General features: G+C 33.4%; 1 protein-coding gene across 1 annotated transcript; it reads left to right on the plus strand.

Annotated features, from left to right (window-relative positions):
* Positions 1–1,037: 1,037 nt before the first annotated feature.
* On the plus strand, positions 1,038–24,427 carry LOC109095441 (consortin-like). Its single transcript, XM_042773646.1, has 11 exons — positions 1,038–1,191; positions 6,949–7,362; positions 8,996–9,138; positions 11,406–11,436; positions 11,763–11,849; positions 11,928–12,039; positions 13,215–13,236; positions 13,349–13,442; positions 16,666–17,144; positions 22,332–22,461; positions 22,544–24,427. Exons 2-11 carry the CDS (start codon positions 7,032–7,034, stop codon positions 22,750–22,752), a joined length of 1,638 nt encoding a protein of 545 aa, XP_042629580.1. The 5' UTR covers positions 1,038–1,191; positions 6,949–7,031; the 3' UTR covers positions 22,753–24,427.
* Positions 24,428–25,234: the final 807 nt, after the last annotated feature.

Raw genomic sequence — 25,234 nt, forward strand, 5'->3', positions numbered from 1 at the left:
GAAGAACACTTTTTTGCTTGAGGAAACCAGATTAATTATTGATGGTATTTATTTATACTGTATTTTCTATGAATTTATTTTTTTTTTGTTGTTTTTTTTAGTAATAAAATGTGGCCTTGAGACACAGGTTTTGTCAGTGGCCATTTTGGTTGTCATTGACTGCTGGTTGGATACCTTTGGACAAGTTTGGTATAAAAAAAAAAAAGATATTGTTAGATTTCAGAGGTATTGTTGTAATGCCGAAGCCATGAAACCAATAACCATTAAGTGTGTATTACAGGTACCTGCTTGATCTCTTTAATAGTAAGTATGAAATATTACATTTGAACATAACAGAAATAAAAAAAAAACAATTTGTTATTCTAATGATTACATTACCAAAGCCATCAATGATGTAAATGTTCGAAAGTACATTTTGTTTGTTTGCTTTAAATATGTATTTAAATGTATGAATTTTTAATAAACAACAAATAAATGACAGAATAAATGTAAGAATTGCTTGGTTTTCACCCACCTAGTGTTATCTCAGAATATTATGAAAAACCAAACCTGCAGAATGAAAGAAAGGCATATGATTTGCTAAAACTGATTTAATTAAATTTAATTTAGTCATGATTTTCTTTTTCTTTTTTTTTTGCATTATTTTATTTTCGTTATTTTTATATTTATGCGTTCATTTATTTTTTATATTATGTATTTATGTATACACACAATTGACTGTAATAATCTCATCCACAAGGTGGCATAGAGTACTATATAATCAGTGGTTCATGAATATTAATCATGTTACGAGTGGGACGGTTACCGAGCAACATCTATATGACCTTATAAGACCTTCCCGCTTATAGATATGTATAGAAATAAATGTATAGATATCTATGTTCCCGCAAGAGAAGCAGGCGGAGCTGCGCAAAATCATAATATGGCGAAGGTTTTGGTCTTGAATATTAATTATCTTACCTTTAGATTCCAAAAGCTGCATGATATACTTAATATTCATGAGATAAACCTAAAGTACCCGGATAATGGCGGGAGGCGGAGCTGCGCAGGCAGCTGAAGTACCCGGATGAGTGACAGGAAGAGCTGCGCAGACGTGCAGCAGAAACACAAACACACATCAGCCGACAGTCAAGAGTGCGGTTGCCTGTTCATCCGAATTCAAACCACCTTTCCTATCGATCGATTTGTACTGTAAGTACTGCCTCTTTTTTTGAATACAATATCCGCGTATAAAAGGCTAAATGAAACGTGCAGTTTGTTGAAATAATGGCTTGATGCACTTATGATGCTATGCATGTTAGCGCTTGAATTAATAACAGCTCTACTGCACTGTCCGCACCACCGGCACCTGATGTGATAAACACACACACACACACACACACACTTATTATAGCAGTTTAGACAAATGTGATGTAATAGAGCTCTCATAGAGCTTTAACCCTGTTTTTCTATGTGAATGCGACTGATGTTTTGATACACGTAAAATCGCGCGCGCGCGCGCGCGCGCGTGTGTGTGTGTGTGTGTGTGTGTGTGTGTGTGTGTGTGTGGCTTATATACGATGATGGATGGACACACTATATTAAATAATATCAACATCTGTTTGTCCAGCTGCAGAATGATCTGTGTCTAACTCTCTTGGTTTAAGCATAAATGCTATGATAGAAAATAACCTTTAAAAGTGAATGGGGACTTGAGTTGAAGAATTATTTCAAGTGGGTAACTGTGTCAGAACAGAATGATGGGGTTTATCTGCTTTGTTTTGCTTCGTTGAGTGTGAGATATGCATGTTATGCGAAAGTAGTTGTGTTTGTAAATGTTAAATGACTTTCTTTCGTGCTCATATACAGGGAAATAGATCATGATCCGGCTAGGAAAGGAATGTCATTTCAATGTATTGACTCACCATAGGTTCACACAACCCCTCCCAAAAATCACGTTTTGAGTTTTGTCAGCATGCGCTTTTCTTGTATTGTCATTAATTATTATTATATAGAGTCACTTGGTCATTATCTTAAAATAAACCATTTCAAGGTGATGCAGCATTATTATGAACACCATTTCAGGAATGTGTTATAATAATGACAGTAGTCTTGTTTTAAAAAATAAAATAAATACTGAAGTTTCCTGTTTTATGTAATAATTAAAAATTGTATGGATTATGATGCTGACCTTGTGTTTGTCATGTAAATAGCCCTGATGGAACAAGGCGTTAATTAAAAATAAAAACGTTTTTCTTTTTCCTTTTCAAAAGGTACTAAAATGTACCATTTAGGAAATATTATGCACACTCTAGGTAATAATATGTAAGGGGCCTCTGATCAGGATTTTTCGAGCCGATCACAGGAAGCAATTTCTTTCAATACGACACCGATCTTTTTCAAACCTTCTTTTTATCATGTAAATTTATTTATAGTGATGCATTCATTCAAAGTCAAAGTCTGCTTTATTGTCAATTCTTCCACATGTACAGTACATACATACAGAGAATTGAAATTGCATTACTCTCAGACCCATGGTGCATACAGATAACACTAACACTAGAGCATAAAATACAGATAGATACAGATTAAATATAAAATACAACTATACAAATATACAAAAGAGGTCATGTAAAAAAAAAAAAAAAAAAAAAAAAAAAAAACCTGAAAAATTCAAGACCTGAATTTCATTTTTTTTAAAAATGGGGGGAAAGTCCTCTCTTAAGTTTTTTAATTTGAGGGGTGGAGGGGGGCACTTTTTAGACATTTTTCATCTGACCTAAATGTTTGATCATGCAGTGCATTTTTGTTTTTTACAATGGAGCAATTGTTGCACAGTAGCTTACACACAGCACAGGCCTGATTTCGTGAGCTGTATGTGAGGCGGCCGTATGTGTGTATGTGTGCATGAGTGCACCGTCTCTGAAGAGCGTGTGAGTGTGCAAGTGACAATTCCTGTGTCAACTGTGCAGCGTGCAGCTCACTTATAGTGCAGACGAGATGTGGTGATTTGAAGCCAGTTTATGTTTATGAGATCGGCTTTTATAGAGACCGCCGATCAATCAGAGCACACCTATATGCACTCTTTAGGGGTAAATAAGGTACCAAGGTGTACCTTTTTCAAAGGTACCAGCCCAGTGACAGAACTACAATCCCATGACACATTTTGAAGGACATAATCAAAATAAAAATTATTTAGACATAAAACTATTGATTTAAATATATACTGTACTGTCCAATTTATGTGTAATGCAAAATATGCATATATATAGTATGCATACAAATATGAATTTCATTCACAGAGCTTTAAGAGTGTGGGTGGGTGCTAAATTGTTCTTTTGGAGTGAATGACTTGTGATTCTCTGATTGGTGGATATTTCTCTGCAGAATCATGGTTAATGTGGTTTTCACCAAGTAAAATGCTGTTAAAAAATAAATAAGTTGAAAATAATGCAGACTGACGGCTTCAACAAAAGCAAATACCATCGATTAGCTCACAATAGGTCTGTCTTTAAATTTTCGTTCAAAATCCATTCCCTTATGGAGAAAATGAATGGTATTTTTAATTCTGGAGCATGACTGCTGCACTCTATTGCCGTGGCTAACCAATTGGAATCAGTTATTTCATAGAGTTAAACTATAGTTCATTTAAGTATATTTAAATCTAAAACATTTATGATGGAGTTGCGTTATTTCTTCTGGTTAAACTTTCAGTTTTAAGTCATAATAGAGGATTGATGTTACTTTCACACATGGTTTTGAAGAACGATGTGTGTGTGTGTGGGCCACATTTGTGTCTAGCTACTCCAGTCATGCTTGTTTTTCAGGATGAATAAACCTATTTCTCTTCTCTTTCTCTCTCTCTCATTCACCCCTCAGGCTTTAATGTTGTTAAAGGAGCTAATGAGAGAGTGCAGCTGTCTTTGATTATTAATGAATTCTCTCTTTTAAAAAAAAGCGGATGAATGAACATGGCAACTTGCATACCCATATTTCTGCTTGCTATAATGTGACTGACCTCATGTTATTCTGGCTGTGCCGTTTAAAGTGTAAACTTTTAAACAAAAAAAAAAAAATCAGTTTTTTGAAATGACATCATAAATCAGTCACAAGGCCCAGTCAATGGCTATTTATTATAACTTCTAATCACTAAGAATTGATGGAAAACCCACATGTGTGAAGCAGTAGCGAGTGGGTTACCTGGCCCTTCTTGTTGATGTGGTCTGGATGTGTGTAGGTGGTCACACCGCAGGCACAGATCCAATGGTCCCTGGCTCACTGAGTCACTATGTTGTCAGAAACGCCTGGGGTCTGCTGTGAGTCAGTCCGCACTTCTAGAGCCATCTAGAATCTATTATATATATGCAAGGCAAATATAATTATAAAGGCTGTAGTACATTTTATACACAATGGCAAATGAACGTGCTTTTCATAAAAATGATTTAAAAATAATCATAAGATATGCAAAAGAAATGAAAATACTACACTAAAAAGTAAAAATCAGTTAAAAACAATTAACAAATATAAAGATTGTAACCTACTGTAATACAATGATACTGTTTATGGTTTTTAGTCCATGTCTATTAGCTTTTAAGTCATCATATATGAGCTAGTGTACTCCTAAAAAGGGACTAAAATTGTTGATGACTCATATTGCATTAGTTTAAGGGCAGCTCACAACATTAACTTTATTTTCGGTCTTTGATCTATGTTGAAAGGAAAAGATTGTTAAAAACCAGAAAGAAAACTGAAATTGAAATGATTCTTTATTTAAAGGGGTCATATGACATTGCTAAAAAGAACATTATTTTGTGTATTGGGTGTAATGCAATGTGTTTATGCGGTTTAAGGTTCAAAAAACACATTATTTTCCACATAATGTACATTATTGTTTCTCCTCTTTGCCCCACCTTCTGAAACGCATCATTTTTTTTACAAAGCTCATCAATATTTATCTTATCATGCACTAATTATTATGATGACTTTTTATTTTTTTTTTGTGCGTTGTTTCGTCGCCCCATGTAAACATAAAACCATGCATTTGTGATCGGAGAAACGACAAACAACAAGCTCTACTCTACACTGCTCAAAACTCGTGTTTGAATCATCACTGGCAAATTCTTTACATATGTAAACAGCAACAGCAAGAATCAAAGGTACACCTTCTTTCTTTGTGTAATCATTTGGGCGGCATTATGCAAATCTTCCCACATCGTGACGTAGACATGTGGGGGCGTGTTTAAACGAGGCATTTTAGGAGAAAGAATTTGAAATCGCATCATATGACCCCTTTAAGAATTAGCCAGCGATATTTTAGTATTATTTACATATACTCATACTGTGTTGTGAATAAATGTACTAGCAAGTGAAAATAGTTTCAAAGGAAATTTTTACAAATTTTTTAAGTATTTTTTTTGTTTATTTTTTTCAGTTTTATTTTTAGTTTTATTTTTTATTCGTTTTTTTTTTTTTTTTTTTTTTTTTTGTACTTATGTTTTTCTTTCATTTATATTTATTTATTTAAAGGTGTTTTTTACACCTAGTATTTTTTTCAGCTTTCAATTAAAAGAAGTGATATTTTATAGTTTTAGTTTACAATAACACTGGATACAGCTCAGTTTGTTCATTTAATGCACATTGAACTGCCCTAAGCATTATCATCATATGCAGTGACCTATAAACATTGTAGTATTCATTCATTCATTCATTCATTCATTCAAACTGCAGCTCCAGAATCCCCCTGAGCAGGTGAAAAACAAACAGCCAGTCTGCTTTAAGATCTGTAAGATGCTGTATGATATTGCATAAGCTCTGTCCTGAGACAGTGTGTTAATAAGCATGATAAGCTCTTCCTTCTATAACAACCCAATGGGGACTATTATGGAAACTCTCCATGGTGTGTGAATTCACTATTCAGAGGAATCAAACCGTAAAAGAGAGAGAGCATATAGACTTCAGAGCATTTCCTACTTCAGTTTATTTACGGGAGACTAAAGGGACACAGGACAGCAGGTTGGTGGTGTTATCTGTGCATTGATGAATTCATCTAATATTTATTCTTTAGAATATTCATTTTATTCATTCATGTTATTAATTTAGCAATTTAACGCTATTTTCTGTTATCTTGCTGTTTCTGTTTAGTTGTTGTTTCTGGGGGGGTTTTTTAGTCACAACCCAAATGTTTACCTTTTTTTTTTTTTTTTTTTTTTTTTTTTTTTTGCAAAGACTGGGTAATTTGTTATGCATTTTTGTTTGAAAAAGGTTGAATCCATTCAAACTACTTCCAGCGAATGAATATTCACTTCAGTGATTCGTTTGTTTCATCACTCAGAAATGTTTACAGAAGTCTCTGCATTTTTCCGTATGTTAAAATTAAAGATAGTATTGCAGCTTATAAGTATTGTTATACTGGTAAATGAACATAATTTACAATCATTCTTCCTTTTATTTATTTAGATAATCCCTGATCATTTCTACTATTACAGTATTTCACTTCTTATTGCATTAAACATTCTAAATGTAAAATAACCTTGATCACAGTACAGTGGTGGTTCTTTTAAAGTCAGTATTTGGGAAAAAATAATATTATGAACATTTTAAAAATATAATTAAAAAATTTAAATATACATTTTTATTTATATTTGTTTATTAAAACCAGTTTTTAAATTCCCATTTGAAATATTATCTCTTATGGTATCATGTGACATTATACCAAAACTGTAGAGATGAACAAAAACAATAGAAAAAACCTATTTTGCATTTGGCCTCTGATTAATACAGCTATAAACAAATGGAAAACAAAACAGACAAATGGACAAATCTCAAGTGTTTTGATTCATGCACTGCATTCAGCCAACCTGAAGTGGAATTATGGGTAAACTATGAGTCAGTTTTCTTAAAGGCCAGCGAGCTCTTTACTTTTCATGATGGCTCACGGCCATTAAAGTGTCCCTCTGATCTTCTCTCCAGCGGCCGGTCGGCAGCGCTGTTGAGTGGCTGAGAGGCCTGCAGGGGTTCGAGTGGATCTTCATGCCCTCTGTCAGCGGGACCTCATGGACGACGGACAGTGGCAGAGTGACGGCCCAGTGAGGCGGGGAGGAGTAACCGACCCCGACCTCCTAAATGACTCTGACTCCAGCCGCAGCCCTGACGAGAACCAGAACCGACTGGTGGAGGAAGCGGAGGAGGTCGAACAGGGGCCCAGTGGTGGACAGAGGCCCCTCCGACAGGATAATACTAATAACAACGGTGATGATGAAGATTATGATAGCTCCAAGGTGGAGGACGAGGAAGAGGAAGAGGTGGATAGAAACAGTGGCGCATACTCTCCAGAGCTGGATGGACACATCCGAGACTCACCAACACCCAGCCCCAGTCCCACAGGTAACTTACAGACCGCAGTTTAAAAAACAACATGAACTGCAGCATAGATGTAGCCTTCATTGCCCATATCCCATAATCCTCTGTGTGTGTGGTTTAGCGGTCGGTTGAAACCAGGCTCTAAAGGTACCCATCAGTTCAGTATCATTTAGTAAAGTGTCACATGATCTGTCTAAAGACATATATGGCTTGTTCCTGTTAACTAAAACCACACTCAACGCTGCCCTAAAAACGGAATAGTTTTTACTTAGCATTTTTTGAAAAGTTTCATGGACAAACATCGTTGTCAAAATGTTCACACAGATCTGCGAGTCATGTTGACCTGGAAGCAGTCAAAGTAAAATCCCATGAGCATGTGTCAGAGTATGTGTGTGTGTGTGTGTGTGTGTGTGTGTGTGTGTGTGTGTGTGTGTGTGTGTACGGCCACGGTTCTTGCACAAAAACAAATCACTAGCTCATCTAGCAGTTACACTGCAGGTTTTTTCAGTTAGATTCTAAAGAGAATTTCTGAGGAAGAAAGAGCTTGTCATTTGCCAAAGATTGTGAAATTCATGCCACTGAATCGTTACGAGATATTCTGAGAATTAGGCTAGTAATAAATGGCTTTATATGCCAATCAAGATGATTTTTTTTCTTTCAAAGCTAGCAGTGCTGTGCTAGAATGAATCAGATTTATGCTAATTATTTAAAATCTGATTCATTCTATAGCTTGCTACACTCAGGGAGCACTTGCATGCAAAAATAAAAATGACTAATTTTGAATATTCCTTGGACATTGAATGTTTCTGTGGCACAGCCCATTCCAAACGGTGTCATCCTGAATGACACGTACAGATTTATTTGTCATTCGCTTGATCAGGCTGAGGGTGGAGAAGCATTTCTATTGTCTGTGAGGATTCAGATACCCTGAGTAATAGTGCTAGACTTTTGTTTCTGTTTCTGCTGTTGAGCGAATGACTGCATCTCATTGTTGTCGTGCAACTTTCAGACAGGTTTGAGTGGCATGAATAACAAGGGCCAACCTCTAGAGCAATATATATCGGTGTTGATGTACAAACACTGGGTGTAACCCTCTCAATTAAATTTTTGGAGCATTTAGACACCTGTATTCTAGATGTGTCTTGGATAACCACATCATTTTACAGTTATTACCGTTATCCAAGACTATTAAAAACAGTTTTTGTTAATTGAAATAAACTGAAATATGATCAAATATGAGTATTAGATGGATAAGCCAAACGAAAATTAGAAATGTTCCCTTGGCAACTAAATGAAATCAGCTGAAGCAAGCAACTAAATAGTAAGTAAATAAATAAATAAATAAATGGAAAATAAGTAGAATAAAATAAAAACTAAAACAAAATACTTTTTTTTTTTTTTAAACCTAAATAGTAATATGTTGAAAAAATATGAAAATTAACCTAAAATTAAGATGAAAACTGAAAATATAAAATATAAAAAAGATATTCAAAATATTAAAAACTAAGTGTGTATAAACTATACCAAAATAACACCGAACCACATAAATTTAAGTCTATTGGTAATAATTATGATAAAATACCAAATAGTTATTGTTACTATAGCACATTTTCAGTGTCTACATTTATCAAAGAGGATGTCATATTTGTCTTTTCAGTGTCAGAGGGGCTCGTGAGCCCTGAAGGGACGCCTCACGGCGATGCTGGATCACCCCAGGGCTTCGCTCGCTCCCTGGTGGCGTCTCTCCAGACGCTGGGGGAGCAGGGAGACCACCCTCTTCTGCCACAGTGCCTCCATCAGGTCTCGTACTCCCATTCTACATCATCTCCTCTGTGTGTGTCTCATTGCTCAAAATGACCAAATGAAGTTTAAATTAAACGTTCTTAAATGTGAGAAGTGAACAACTGCTAACTGCTGAATTTTCAGCATCATTACTCCAGTCTTCAGTGTCACATGATCCTTCAGAAATCATTCAAATATGCTGATTTTGTACTCGAGAAACAATGTATTGCTGAATAAAAGTAGTAAAAACAAACAAAACAAAAAAAAACTTTTGAACAAAGCACTGAAAACTTCCAACTTGACATATTGAACAGACTAAACTTCTGTCCTTTAAACCTCATTTTCAATCAGTTTTGACAGAGCACTTATATTTGCTGTGACAGTGGGCATCTGTTAGCTTGTTTACTGCCAGTAGATGGTGCAAGCCTCTTATTACTTCGCTATAGTGTATGAGCCAGAACACGAGATTAATTTTCCTGTGCTGTTCCACATTGTTCATTAATAAGCTTGTGTTAGTCTGTTGTTGCTGTTGGCCCGTGCTGATAACACTGACTGATAGCAGCACATGAAGAATCTGATAGGATGCAGAATAACTAGCACCTTAAATGGTAAAGCTCTATTAAATGTTTATTTGAGCTTGACCTTATTCAACATGTTTTACAAGAACATCTTTGCTCAGCTGGCTTAGTTTCATCCTGAGGAGAGAGAGAACTGCTCTCATTTATTCCCCTGTGGATTTTCTTCTTATGAGAGGTTTTAAATGGAGCAAATCTTTGATAACTGGATTTTCTTTTCACTTTTTACGTGCACTGTGTATACTCAAACATGAACAGCAAAGCACCTTCCTCAGCTCACCTGGACCATTTATTGAAAGTAAGCGGAAAAGGTGGGTTATTCAGAAATAGATATCATGTAAACATATGATCTCCCATATTTATTGTAGACAATTTTTTTACGATAAACGTTCTGTCAATGTAAGTCTATATTTATGTATGTGAGTATAATAGATATATAAATATATATATAAGAGAGAGAGAAAGATCGATAGATACATATATATATATAATATATGTATATATATAATGTATGTATGTATATATAGACTTACATTGGCAGAATACATGGTTCCATATATATATATATACACCACAGTATTAAAAAAAAATCATCTTCTCACAATTCTGAGTTTAGATCTCATTTTTTCAGAAAAAAAAAATCAAAATTGTGAGATAAACACTCAGAATTGCAAAAGACTAAAAGTCAAAATTAAGAGTAAAAAAGTCACAATTACCTTTATTTATTTTTATTTTATTAGTTATTTTAGTATTATTTCGATACTGTTATATCACGTTAATATTTTTAATTAGATTTTATTTTAATATTTTCAGTTTTCATTTTTATTTTAGTTTTAAGTTTTAGTAATTTGGTTGTGCTTTTCTCATTTTTATTTGCATTTGTTTTAATTTAGTTTTAGCAATTACAGTACTTCAACTTATTATCAGATACATCATATGCTGCTATCAGTATGTTATCAACATGTGCCCACAGACTAACACAAGCTTACTAATGAACAAAGTTTAAAATAGACTGAATTATTTTCAGAAATTTGTAGAGCTCCAACCAAAGAAGAAAACCATTGTTTTGAATATCAGTGCTGAGAAACACTACAAAAACGTAGAAGGTGTGCCTCATATTTATGTAGATCTCCTGGTCCTGAGCAGCCTCATGAAGATGAATAGGTGGATTAGGAATGAAAGAGAGCTCAGATTTATGCAGAAAGAAATCAAGTGTTGTAAAGAAAGAAAGGTCACAAGGTTTTACTGCCACCCACTCGGTGAGACATCTCATGTTGTACTGCACCTGAGGCGACTTTGCCCTGCAACACGTCTGAAGAGAGCTGATGTCAGGCGTTTTACTCAGTGGGAACAGATCTTTGCAATGATGTACATGCAGGTTTCATAGAATACATGCGGTCTAAGGTGAACTGACCTGATTATCAGGTATATAAAAAATTTTTTAAATAGTGTTTTTGTGGAGTGTTTTTTGTGTTTATTTTTATGTGTAGCTTTTTATTATATGTGAAGTGTCTATAAATTATGTTTAACAGATCAGTGTAGATTCATATACGATACTTAAATCACTTTTTAAATGTTAATTAATTAATGACATATTATATAATGCATTATACATTATGATTTCGAGTTATTGTACAGTGTTACCTAATGATGATTTTCATTGTGTAATGTAATGCATAATAACTCCAGGATAAACTCTCTTTTTTACAGATTGCAGAGTCATATATGCGTGAGGAGGACTGTATCCTTATATTATTGTTTTCTCAATTATATTAAAATATAGAGCTCTGTGTAATGGAACAGCGTTTGGTGATGTATTGACGCTTGTTCCATTATAGCTCCTATTTTATACCCCATTGCTTTTGTTATTGTAACAGAATTGGGGGTTGCTTGCAATGTTTATGGATATAGAGCTGTTTATTGTATTACATTCAGTGCATTACTGCAGCCAGTCATCATCTTATATTTCATTGTGGCATTCTTTAGTTTCGAGGTGGTTGTAAAGTGCATCGATGCTTTGGGGTTTCCCGCTTCCTGTAGATTTTCCTCAACCAGAGCATTTTCCAGATGAGAGAGCAGTCGGGTTCATACAGTTAGAGAAACTCTATCACGAACGTCTGCTCTCTAACCTCGCCACCCTACAGCAGCAGTGGGGTGAGTGGATTCTGGTTAACCGTTACCCAGAGGTGGTACTTGATAGAACACTTTTTAACCTCGTTTTTCTGTGATCAGAGAGGAGATGGAGTTTGGTTGGCCAGTGTCAGGATGTTCAAGAAGACAGAGACAGTGACCTGGATGTTGAACACCTGGAGAAACTGAGACACATCTGCAGAACACACAGACAGTGAGTGCACACAGCACATGAACGCTGCATTAGTTCTGCCACTCAGATCAGGTCAACTTTACTTATTTTATTGCACGCTTCTTTAGTTCAGCTACACAGATCAGGTCGACATGATTTTATTTTATTTTTAATATTTTTAATTCACCTTTTATTCAGAATTATTTTTTTTAGCACTTTACAATAGGTTTGCCACACAGATTAGGTCAACAAAATCTTATTTAATTTTATTTATTTACTTAAAAAACAATCTTTTTTTATTGCATGCTGCATTAGCCACACAGATCAGGTCAAACTTTATTTGTTTATATATTTAATTAATTAATTTATTTTATTATTATTATTATTTTATTTTATTTTTAGGTCAAATTTTATTATTTTATTTTATTTTTTCATTGTGCTCTTTATGAATTCAATCTAAATTATGTAGTAAACAATGTTTATGTCAACAATATTTAGTTTTATTATTAATTTACTTTTTTAAATCATTATTTTATTTTATGGCACTCTACAATTGATCAGCCACACAGATCAACACTATTTTATTTATTTTTTATTGCATGCAACATTAGTTTAGCCACACATATCACATCAACAGTTTTATTTCATTAATTTTTTGCTTCTTTAAAAGTTTTCCAAAACATTTTTCTCCATTTTTTTTATAATATATATTCTCCTAGATCAGGTGTCCTACGGAGCTTGATCTCTGTAAAAATATGTTAGCAGTGCTGTAAATGGAGTACAAGTAAATGTTTAACCTTTCGTGCCACTAAACAATTTAAGTACGGGGTAAAAGCTGTGTCTTTCTGTCCCGTTCATCCGGGCCAGACACTTTCACCGGCAGCCACACCTGAGCTTCTCTCTTTCCCCTCCTAAATTTAGCTCGTCTGTGTCTCATTTCTGTGCTCTGGCTGCAGTTTGCAGTCCTGTAATGGTTTAAGCAAATGGCCCGTTGCTGTGCTTTCAGCAATTGGAGACAAACGCTAGAGTTTCAGTATGGGAAATGTGCCGTGCTAATATTAGATTCCCGCTGAGCGGAGCAACCTTAGATTTGAGTCCCCTTTTATGCACATCGTCCCGCTACAAGAGAGATGGAGCGAGGAAAAACAAACAAACAGATACTACAGCTCCTTAAGATGATTTTGACTGACACTTCACTGTTTCTCGTCTTTTTTCAGACCTGCATGGAGCATTGAGAAGGTAAGATGCATCTTTGATGTTTATGTTTGTCTGTACGATTAGAGAGAGAGAAAAAAAATCCATGTTTAAAGACCAGAGGGTGAAAGTCGATGTTGTCTGTGTGCATTCATAGTGTGAGCTGTCCAAAGTGCAAAGGAACAGTGTGATCAGAGGAACACAGGGAGGAGAGCAAAACCTGAACACGCAAGAGCTTTCATGCAGCTCAGGTGAGTTTATTTCTCCAATGACAGGCCAGACCACCTAAAATAAACCAACAACAGGAAAACCCATCATCTTAGACTTGATACTTTATCTGTTCTAGATATATTTATTAGGGCTTTTTATTTCAATTTAACAGACTAATTATTATTAAAACAAAGGTGGAATCTTCCTACCATCAGAGCAATTTCAGTAATGTGATGTGTGTATTTATGTATGTATTTATTCAGTGTGAAATAACACCGGCCTGCATCATGTTTACTGAAGGAAATCCAATACTTGTTTCTTACTAATTTTGGGGTGCCGATTCCAAAAATAGTCCCTGTTTTGCTCAACAATGTAACAATTTCTCACAAAATATAAGAGTCGTCTTACACTATACCACAAATACATGATTCCTGTGTTCCTCTGAGCCAGGTTACAACTATGTTCAGTTCTCAGCTGATTTTCATATGATTCATAATAATTCTGTTTATATTGTTTTATGCTTAATCATGATTTCAACTTTTACCACTCCTGAGTTAAATGATACATTTTGAAAACTTAATTTTGTCATTGAAACATTTGACATTTCAATGCTTTTGTATATATATTTGTAATATTTTTATATATTTTTACTAATTAATATTTTTTTTTTTTTTTTTTTTTTTTGTGTTTTGTGATGATAGATGGTTGATTTTTTTTTTTTATATATTTGAACTCTAATTGATATATTTGAACTCAGCTTCTGTTTTTTTGCAATTTTTTGATTGAATGAAAACATTAACAACAATTAAGCTGTGATATTATTAATAAATACTGTTTTTCTCACTATGGTTTCATGAGCAGAAGATTTTTGGAGTTGGAGAAAGTTACAATGTTTATGAAAGTAAATTTGCATTGAATCGTGACAAATAAAACTACTTAACATTTATCAAGAATGTTAATAGTTTTAATTTTATAAAATTTTAATTTTATCTTTTAATATTAGTTGTTTACCCCTAGTTTACAGTCTGTTTAGATTAAACCCTACAGCTTCCATTCGAGAAACATTCTTTCATCATCTGTGGACGAGGCAAACCCCATGTCCCCTTCTTCAAGTGCACACACACACACACACACACACACTTCTTCAAGTGCACACACACACACACACACACACAGAGTTAGAGTTCCCTCCTGTCCCTCCAGATCATGTCTTATTGATGAGACTTTCTTTCTCACTAGCTCTCGCAGCTGATGTGGTGCTGGGGTATGTTACCTGAACACAGTGTTACTTGCATTGAGTTCCCTGACCCGGTTTCACTTTTACACATCAGGCATGGCAGCACACACACACACATTTTCTCACTCTTGCAAATGCCTCTGTCCAGTCACCTGATTTGGAGCGTGTCCGGGACTCCTGCAGCAGCTGCATCTCGCCCTGCGCAGTTACCCTCCTAGACACAAGTTAGATATTGATTGCATTCACTCGTACTGCTTGTCCGTGCAAAATTCTGATCTAAACGTCATCATAATATCATGCCCTCTGTTAAACATCAAGGTGCGTTTGAGTTGGTTTGAATGCGTTTTAATTTATCAGAAAGTCATTCTAAAGATAAGAAACTTTTTGTTAGGCATGCACCAAGAAAGAATATTTAGGCCAATACAAATTATATTATATTAAATTTATTTATAGCAATTATTTTTATGTTATGGCTTTAAATGATACAATGGCCTATATTATAAAATGTAATTTGGCCTGTTCAAAATAAATAAAACTCATTAAAAACTTAATCTAGAATATACATGCAACAGGTTAATTGGTTATGAAATCAGGAATATTAGCAAATTTTAAAATGTGTTTCCCAGGCTGGGAAAAGGGAGTTGTTAATAAAATTGATTGATTGATTTTTCTACATAAATTAAAATTGATGAATTTACATAAAATATATAATTAGATAAATTCAATTATCTAATTTTATGTTATCTAATTATATAATTTATCTAATTGTTTTTTTCTTTGTATTATATTAATTGATTTTTTTTTATTTACTTATATTTAAGTTGTTCAATATTTTATTTATAAATAAAGCCTATTTTATTATTTAATTTAATTATTTTAACTTTCTTTTTTATTTAATTTTTTTGTTTATTTAAATTTATTTATTTGAAAGTTTCATTGTTATATTTTAATAATGTTCAGCTATAAAATATAAATTGCTAGACAATTTTATATATATATATATATATATATATATATATATATATATATATATATATATATACACACACAGACAGAAATTGAGTATAAGACTGTATTGTTGTTTTGTGTGTTTCTGTGATGTCTGTTTTTTTTTTGTGTTTCTTTGATTTCTTTAGTTGGGGTTTGGTAAATTTGATAATTTAGGGTTGGGCAAAATTCATAATTTAAAAAGTGCCATCCTTTTTATTCACAAGTTTTGAAAATTCACCATTTCATGGAAGAAAGACAGTCATAGGATTGGAACAACATGAGGGAGAATACTACACAAACGTTTAATTTAAATTATTTATTCATAATTTATTTATTTTTGGTTTAATTAATGATTTATTTACAATTACTAACAATTAAAAAAAAACTCAAAGTAATTGTATTGTTAATAAAAGCTAAATTAAAATTTGTATTGTAAATAAAAACTTTTTTCAAAAATGTATTCATATATTATATATATATATATAAACAAAAATATTAACAATATTCACAATTATATGGTAATTCTATTACAAATATTAAACCTTTAATATTTAATAATAAAATAGTAAAAAAGCGTTATTTTATATGAAACATTTTATTAAAGTTAAATATTTTACATTATAAATTAAACATTATAATTAAGATTTTTTTTCTTGATTTTAATTTAAATGTGGGGGAAACTTTTCTTTTAAGACATTTGTACACAAAATGTTTATTTAAATTGAAAAAAATAGATATATTTAAATTGTATTATTTTGTGTAAAACTTAATTTTATTTTTAATAATAACTATCAATAGTATGTTAATAAAACTGCTAAATAACCATGTATTTGCAAGATGATAACTGGGTGCCACTTGCTAAATTAAATATTAGTAAAGTGACAGTATGGATTGTTTTGTTTGAAGTGTTTCACAGATTATTTTAACAAAAAGCAGGCAGTGTACAGAACAGTACATTCTGTGCAGTATGCTAGTATTCCATTTTGAACCTTTGATTCCCAATAATAAACAGTCTTCTCTCTTTCCATCTAAAACAGGGAAGGTTATGGAGGATCAGAGTACATCTGAGGCACAACAGGAAGTCATAAAGCCTGACGATTGTAGCAGCACTGCCCCACAATCCCACCAGAGCGAACAGCAACCTGACCCCTCCCCCTCCACAGACAGCTCCTCCTCTCCAGCCTGTGAGGATGCAGGAGCAGAAGAGGAGAGGGATGCCGCACCAGAGCCCGAGTCACCAATGGACACTGCTCAGCCCGACAACACGGAGGCCCAGCCGCCTCAGACGGACACTGATGGTCCCGGAGTGGTGATGGAGGGAACGGGGGACACTGTGGATACAGGGCAGGATGTGGTGGAGCCCGTCCCACACACTAAGCAGGTTCCTCCGGAGCAGGAAGTTCCAGAGAAAACACTAGAGTTGGAGCTAGAGGAGAGCAGGAACGGAGTGGAGTCGCTGGATATTATGAATGTGTCCATGCTGGATGACATGGCCAAACGCATACAGGTGGAAGAGGTGGGTGACAGATTTGCAGTCAGTTTAGTTCAGATTCAAATGACAAAGTCTTATTTGTTGTTTGGTGCTTGGCATGGCTTTGTTTTGAGAATTTGTTTGATTTCTAGTCATTATTAGATGTAAAGGTCTTTCTGATCAGTCTCTTAAGCACTTTGCTAAGCTTTTCCTGATTCGAAGATGGGTAACCCTTAATATTCTGTATATATTGTGAGTAATATGCAAATTTGGCAGATATTTTAAAGGGAAGTGTCTCTCTACACCACTAGCATCCCCTAATTTAATCATCAGAAGGATCAGTCTATAAACGGCTGTATTATAAGTTGGCATAAGAGAAAGTGTATTAACACACATCCTCTTAAGTGGTTTTCTCGTGAAACTTAATTCCCTTTTTCAAGATTTAGAAGATGCTAGCATCACAAGAATATCATCTGGTGAGGTCATAGTGATGTCATCTCTCATAGGAAACCCTTATCATGTCTTTAACTGCAGTGTTGTCCCTGACTTACAGGAATATTCTATGTTCAATACAAGATAAACAAGGCAATCATTTTGATTTCTGAGACAGAATAGATTTCAAACCTTGTTTATGCAATATTCTCAATCCTTATTTTAACCCTGGTAACCTTCACACGTTAAAGTTACCAGAAAGAATAACTCAAGCTTAAAAAACTGTTTGTATCGTTTTCTGCCTATAACAGTAGTCCTAAAGCTAAAAAGACAAATTCGCAGCTAATAATTTCTCAAAATAACTTCTTTTTGCACAAAAGAATTGAAATAAGTGGTCTTACAGAAGTTGAAGCATTGCATTGCTTGAAACCCACCAGAGCACCTTGTCTCATCTTTTACAATCTTAGAGAGTCAAAATTCTTATTATAAATACTATATGAAGTATTATAATTGTATGATTTTATTAAACATAAAATAATTGTACATAAAATAATAGATTTATATAATTGTAAAATAACCATATTTATATCCCATCTAGACCTTTTTATTTTCATTTATTTTTTTGAGTTTGCTCTGTTCCCAATCATGTGATGTGCCATTTCTAAGCGGAGTGTGTAAGTTTGTGCTGTCAAGATAAAACTCCCATTCAAAAGTTAGAGATTGGTATGATTTTTTTAAAAGCAGTCTCTTATGCTCACCAAGGCACCATTTTGTAATTTTGTTTATTTTTGTGGAAGCTGAGATACATTTTTTCTGAATTCTTCAATAAAGCTCAAAAGCATTTAGCATTTTTTATTTGTTTTTTTGTTATTTTGTTAATTAATAAATGTCTTTACTCCGTTTTGATTTAATTTATTGCATCTTTGCAGCATTAATATCTTTAAAAAAGAAAATTCTGTAATTGTCTTAGGCACATGTCGTTCCAAACCTGTAGATATTCTGAATCATGTTGGGGTCCCATTGACCTTCATTGTCAAAATGTTATTATTATTATTTTTTTTTTCAAAATATCTTCTTTAGTGTGTCATAATAGATGTTGCATGAGAGTTGTGGCTCAAAAATAATGGCGAGTCTGTGAGATTTTTTAAATGTTTTTTTGAAAAAGAAGTCACACCAAGGCTGCATTTATTTAAACTAAACTACAGTTTAAAAAGAGTAATATTGTGAAATATTATTACAATTTAAAATAACTGTTTCTTTTAATAGATAGTATCTGTTTTCTATTTTAAAATGAATGCAAGTTATTTCTGTAATGCAAAGCTGAACTTTTAGCATCATTACTTCAGTCTTTAGTGTCACATGATCCTTCAGAAATCATTCAAATATGCTGATTTGCTGCCCAAAAAATTTTTTTTTATTACTAGTGTTTCCAGAAATATATTAAGCAGCACGACTGTGATACATTTTTTTTCCTCATTGAAAGTTCAAAAGAAAAGCATTTTAAAAACAGCATTTATTTGAAAGCTTTTTTGAATGTAAATGTCACTTTTAAAAAAACATTACTGTCCACAAACTTTTGAACAGTCTGTATTGCATCTCTATGAAACATTTTTATTGTATTTAGAACAGAAGTTTACATTTTATCTGTCTAAAGCACTGATCTATAGATCAGTGGTCTAAAGCCTACAGGTACAGTACATATTGCACAAAGTTATAGCTAGTGGTCGACTGATATGGGTATTTTTAATGACTGCCGCCAATATCTAGAGCTTTTACACAATATTTACTCAAATGTAACTCAAAATCCCCTAAATCATGAGTTTTATTAGTGGTAGAATGACATTGGTTGACATTTTTGGTGTGTGTGTGTGTGTGTGTGTGTGTGTGTGTGTGTGTGTGTGTGTGTGTGTGTGTGTGTGTGTGTGTGTGTGTGTGTGTGTGTGAGTGAATGTGAGAGAAAGAGAGTGTGTGTGTGTCTCAAAAATGTCAAGCTATTTCAGTCTACCGCAAATTAAAATGATGATTTAGGGTATCAGTCCTTTGACCAAGCAGAGCAATAGCTTTAATTCCAAGTATCTCTGTGGAGATGTGTACAGAATCATGTTTTCCATGTCTGGTCAGAGATGGAGTAACTATGGCCTTTTGTGGCTAATAATGCTGGTTGACCATAGAGAGAGTAAACATTACCCGACTGACTTTGTCCACACTCATCAAACGTGATGTTTTTCTGTATAAGAGCGTCATCAGAAGGCATCTGAGGAGCTGGAAACTTTCATTTGCAGTGATAAGCTTGTGTTATTTTTGGACTGTTATGTTGATTGCAGACTGTTAATGGCCCACTTCATGATCTGCTCACCACGTTGTGGTGTGTTTGGAAGCCTTGTTACTCAAGTGTCATTTACTCAAGTGATTAATGCATCTGTTTTTTTTATCCTATTAATTTGTCACGCTGCTTATGTGCTTTGTACTTCCTAAAAAAAAAAAAAAAAAAAAAAAAAATTATTTTATGAAAGATTTAAATCAAACAGAGTCTAACATCATGCTGTTGCTGGTTTTCAGGAACACATGGGAACAGACATTTCCTCACATAAAATTAGGAACAATTACCTCACCAACCTCTACTTCATGTTATATCCATGTATTTAAGCCTTTTAATGAAACCGTTCCGACGCTTAAATCTGATTCGAGATGTACATCGGTAATTTGACACACTCTGTGCCTAACAACACTTTTAACCATGGTAACAACACATCTTCACGTGCCTTATCACATTAGTGGTTTTATTTGGATATTTTATACAGCGTTTAGTTATACAGTGAGGCCTGCTCTCCTGCTTTTAAAATCTCTGTGGAACTGAGCCTTTCTACAGGTTTTAAAAAAGGTTTGGCTTTAGTCTCTTCTGATAAATGTAACTGCTATGATAGAGTAAAAATAGAGAACTATAATTGCAGTGCTCGAAACGTTTGTTTTCATTGAGACAGACCTTGCCAAATATGGGAGCTGTCAGGATGAAATGAGTGGACACCAAGGGTTTTTTTTTTTAATTGAAAAAATCCTGTTACTCTTTTTAAAATGACTCTTAAGATCACAAACTAATGGTGTCGATGTAGTTATTCCTCTCTTATGATTTTAAGTGACTTTTCTTTCCTTTATTGCTTACTTAGCGACTCTCTAGCTTTTATTTTTAATTTTAGTAATTTTGTTATGTGGGTTTTATAAATATATATATATATATAAAATTAGCTTTATTTTTATTTTATTTTCAGTTTTAGTATATTTAGTACTTCAGCTTACACATTTCATTCTTAACATTTCTAATTAAGTTTTTCATTCATTGATATTTTATTTCATCTTATTTAGATTCAAAAACATTTTTAAATTGTTATAAGTTAACAATAACAACGCTATGCAGCTTCGCTCATGTCATTAATATTCAGATTTATTCATGGGATTGAGTATTGATTGGTCAGAGGGCGGCAGATCTTCAGAAGGTCCACTCATTCTCAGTGCTGATTGGACTTTAGTAGTTTGACCTCTCTGTGACCTTTTCCATTCTTTGGTGGCTGGTGATGTAACATGACTGAGTCTTTCCTGACCGTCTCCAATACTTTCATTCTCATGTACATTTATGAAGTGGGGCAAATGGATTCCTGAATGCTTATGAACATGTTTTATTAAAGATGCTTACTCAAGATAATACAGATTTATTATGAGCTATCGTGTATACACAGTGTTTTGTATTCTTAAACAGCAGCACTTTGAATTTATTTAGTTTATTGTAAATATGGAATTCTGATAATGCATGATTCTGAAATTACATTTAATTTGTTTTTTTTGTTTTTTTGTATTTAGCAACAAAAACTTCCCAATGTTGCCAGATTTACATCAGTGTTATTTTAGTATTGATACTATTATAGTTTTTGTTAATCTTTTGAATTAGATTTTGTTCTGCTTTCATCTGAATTTTAGTTGAAGTTTTAGTAATTTTGTTGTTTTTTTATTTTTAAATTAGTTTTTCTTGTTTTTAAATATTTCTGTATTAGTTTTTGTCAGTTTTAGTTATTCTAGTACATCAGCTTAAACTAAAGGAAAATGAGACATGCTGTTTTAGCAACTACCTGGAATAAGTTTTAGCTTTATGTATTTTATTTCAGTTAATAGTTATTTTAAAGTAACAATTTTTTTTAAAAAAATTTTTAGGGTTTTTATTTTAGAATCCGTTAACTACAGTAAACCTGATTTACCCCAATAATAAGCATACTAAAATATTCTCTTTTCTTATATACATATTAAACAAAAATAAATATGAAATCTTAAATAGAAATATTAAATGTTAAAATTCTAAATACATTTGCGTGTAGGATTAGTTTTTATATTTATTTTAGTAGTTATTTATAAATGTAGCAAATGATAAATGCATAAAAATTAAAAAGCATTTTATAAAATGATTATTTTAATGGAAGTCTGAAATAATTTAAGCTTTCTTGTTAAATTTCATAAAATGTAATAAAACACTACTTTACGTACTGAAGCTTATATCCAGGCAGCCGAATCATAAACGGCCTTATTCTTTATCATTCAAAAGCAACAGATTCACATTTTTGTAGCTAAATCTTACAAGGTTAACCATTTCTTCACCAGTAGAATGTCATTTAAACTGATGTATCACCTGCCACCTCACCTCATAGTGACATCTAGTGGGTAAAGTGTGTTAGTGCAAAGCACTTCCTAATTTTTTGGAGATGCTATGAGCTTGTGAATCCAGTAATCTTTCTCAATAACCTGCCCGGTGTCTTTCAGATCACTCCAGCTGCTGGTCTTGTGTCTATCTTGAAGAGAAAAGTCTCTCTGGAAGAAGCCAACAGCTCTGTCCCACCCGCCCCTAAACGGAAGGTCCGTTTCCGAGAGCCTGACGAGGGCCTGGACCAGGGTAAGAACCGCTGTTGTATTCTGCACACTCATTTTTGCAGTATTCACACTGACCACGTTCTGATTCTGTTTTGATTTTGCAGATGAAGTGGGCGGAGACTCCTGGCTGCTCCTCCTCTTGTTGTGCTTGGCTACCGTGGTGATCAGTATGGGCGGGACTGCGCTCTACTGCACTTTCGGAGACGCCCAGTCCAGTGTGTGCACAGACTTTTCCCATAACATGGACTTCTACATAGGACAGGTGCAGAGGGGCATGGATGAGCTCAAACACTGGCTGTCCCCGAGCTCATAGCAGGACCGGACGAGTCATTTTCGTCTGCATTTCTGTAGCCTCCGTGATCTTTAATGCTGAGATATCCTCATACAAAGACCTTTGCTGGCTCACGCTGTCACGGATGATGCCCGAACGAGCCCATCTGTCAGGTCCTTAAGGGGACGTCCAGCCCCTGGAAGGCACAGCAAACCTCTCTGGCCAGTTTTTGACTCAAGTAGCCCACTGTTTACTGCCATCAACTGAACCTCATATGACTTCATTTTTAGAGTCTTAAATTTAAAATCTTAATATCACTTGGTTGACAGAGTTTTGTCTTTTATTTATTCGAAAATTGAATGACCATCATGGTACTGAAGATAAAATAATGGACATAATAATCTGTAGCCTGGACGTAGCATTTTCCTGTGGTGGGTTCGGACTTATGGAAAGAGCAATACATGTTTATTGAGGAACAATAGATATATAGATACAGTCAGCAGAGAGGCGAATCTCGGTTATCATAGTTACCAATTTATTAATATAGGAAAATATCAGTAGATTCATTCAGCACTGTAGATAATATTTTCTTTAAAAAAATCTGTCAGATTCTGTACATACAGTTGACAGTGTTGTGAACCATCCATCAGACTGAATTCACTTTATTTTGTTATTAATGTAGTTATTATTACTATTAATTATTATCATTGCTAATAAAAAATAATGATAACAGTGATTTTATGACTAATAAATATCTAAACTAGTAATTTTAAAGTACAGATTCTATATAGAAAAAGTTGTAAGTTATACAATTATAAGTTCAGATATTTATTAGTGTGTGTATATTATATTTTTATATTAAAAAAAATTTAAAAATATATAAAAACATTTTTGTAAAACAGCTAATTTTATTAAATAGCCCATTTCATTTTCCCCATAGAAATGAATTGGTAACTATGCTAACCGTGATTTGTTTTGCCCTCCAGTATAGAACTATTTAGCAATGGAAAGTTTTTAAGAGAACGAGAACGTCATATGATTGGAGTATAATTTGCTCAGGCATGTCTCGTGTTAATAATCTTAACAGTTATTTTAATCATGGTGTTCAAATCCATTTTCTTTTTGTTATAATAACATGACCTCCAGTGTTAAATAAGTCAGTTATTTTTGGTTATTGTCATAAGTGCATCCTGTGTTTATTCTACAGAATCTGTGTCTTGAACAGCTTTTCTGTTTCCTTTTGAAGCACAGTCTTACTATGGTAATGTCAACAGAAGTCTGCAGTAAATGAAGTTAAATTAACATGTAGATTTAACACATAGATGTCAGTTTGCTGCGGTCTGCTCAAGTGCATGGACGTACTTGGCGAGAGCTGTAAAAGTTTATTTTGTGTTCTCTGTTTTCTATTTTGTATGTTGTCTGGCTGGTTCAGATGACCGTTGAATGTCTTTATTGTGTGATTTTTTCAGTATTTATTTAATGCAATGTCTTTTAGAATCATACGTTCTGGTGCATGCACTCTCTTTAACTGTCTGTACAGAGACAATTTGAACTTATATTTGTTTCACATCATTTTGATCGTGTATATATATCATGTGACGATTGCTGTATTTCCTAATTGTATGATTCAAATGTTTAGTTATTGTCTCCGGGGAGAAATGCAGTGAGATGTCTGACCAAAACCAGCTGGTGAATAAATCTTATTGTTGGGACTGAGGAGCCTCTGTATTATTTTGAGTGAAGTTTAAAAGCAGTTTCCTTATGATTTAGGATCTTGATCAATAAAATAAGAAAAAAAAATCATTAATTTTATTTTTAATAATTTCTCTCATTGAATATCCTGGCAAAATGTTACATTACAGATGAAAATGGGTTTTGAATTGACTAAATTATTTATCTACATAAAAGTCTGTACTAACAAAACATGAATAATTACATAATTATTATATTATTTATTGTCAATGTAATATATTAAAAATAGAAAGCTATATTACATATTATATTAATTTATTATTCTATTCATATAACAGTGTAAACAACAAAAAATACAGTAATAGTTTAAATAGAAAAGTAAATTGTAGTGATGATACAAATATTGTACTGCGATTCTAAGAATCTTGTTAGAAATATAATGTATAACAATTATGTAATTTAGGTAACATTAACAATAAAAAGAATGTGTGTGTATTTGTGTCTATTAACTTTTGTATTATATTAAATTTCATTTACCAATTATAAACCACATAAAATATTTAAAAATGTACCAATACTAAAAATCGTCGTTTCATAAAATTACAAATAGCATACTGTAATCCTAAGAATATTCTTATCCCAAACCCCATTCCGCCCACAAACAGAGTAGACCAATCAAAAACAAGATAATGTGACGTATTGCACGGTTGTGTTCTAGATGTACTGTATGCGAACAATCGACGCAATTCTTATTTTCTCAACACAAACTATCTTTGCTTGATTCTGCGTAGTTTTGTAGTTACAACAACTTCTAAATCTGTGGATTTTTTTT

Source organism: Cyprinus carpio, chromosome A17, assembly GCF_018340385.1.
Source record: "Cyprinus carpio isolate SPL01 chromosome A17, ASM1834038v1, whole genome shotgun sequence".
Taxonomy (NCBI): Eukaryota; Metazoa; Chordata; class Actinopteri; order Cypriniformes; family Cyprinidae; genus Cyprinus; species Cyprinus carpio.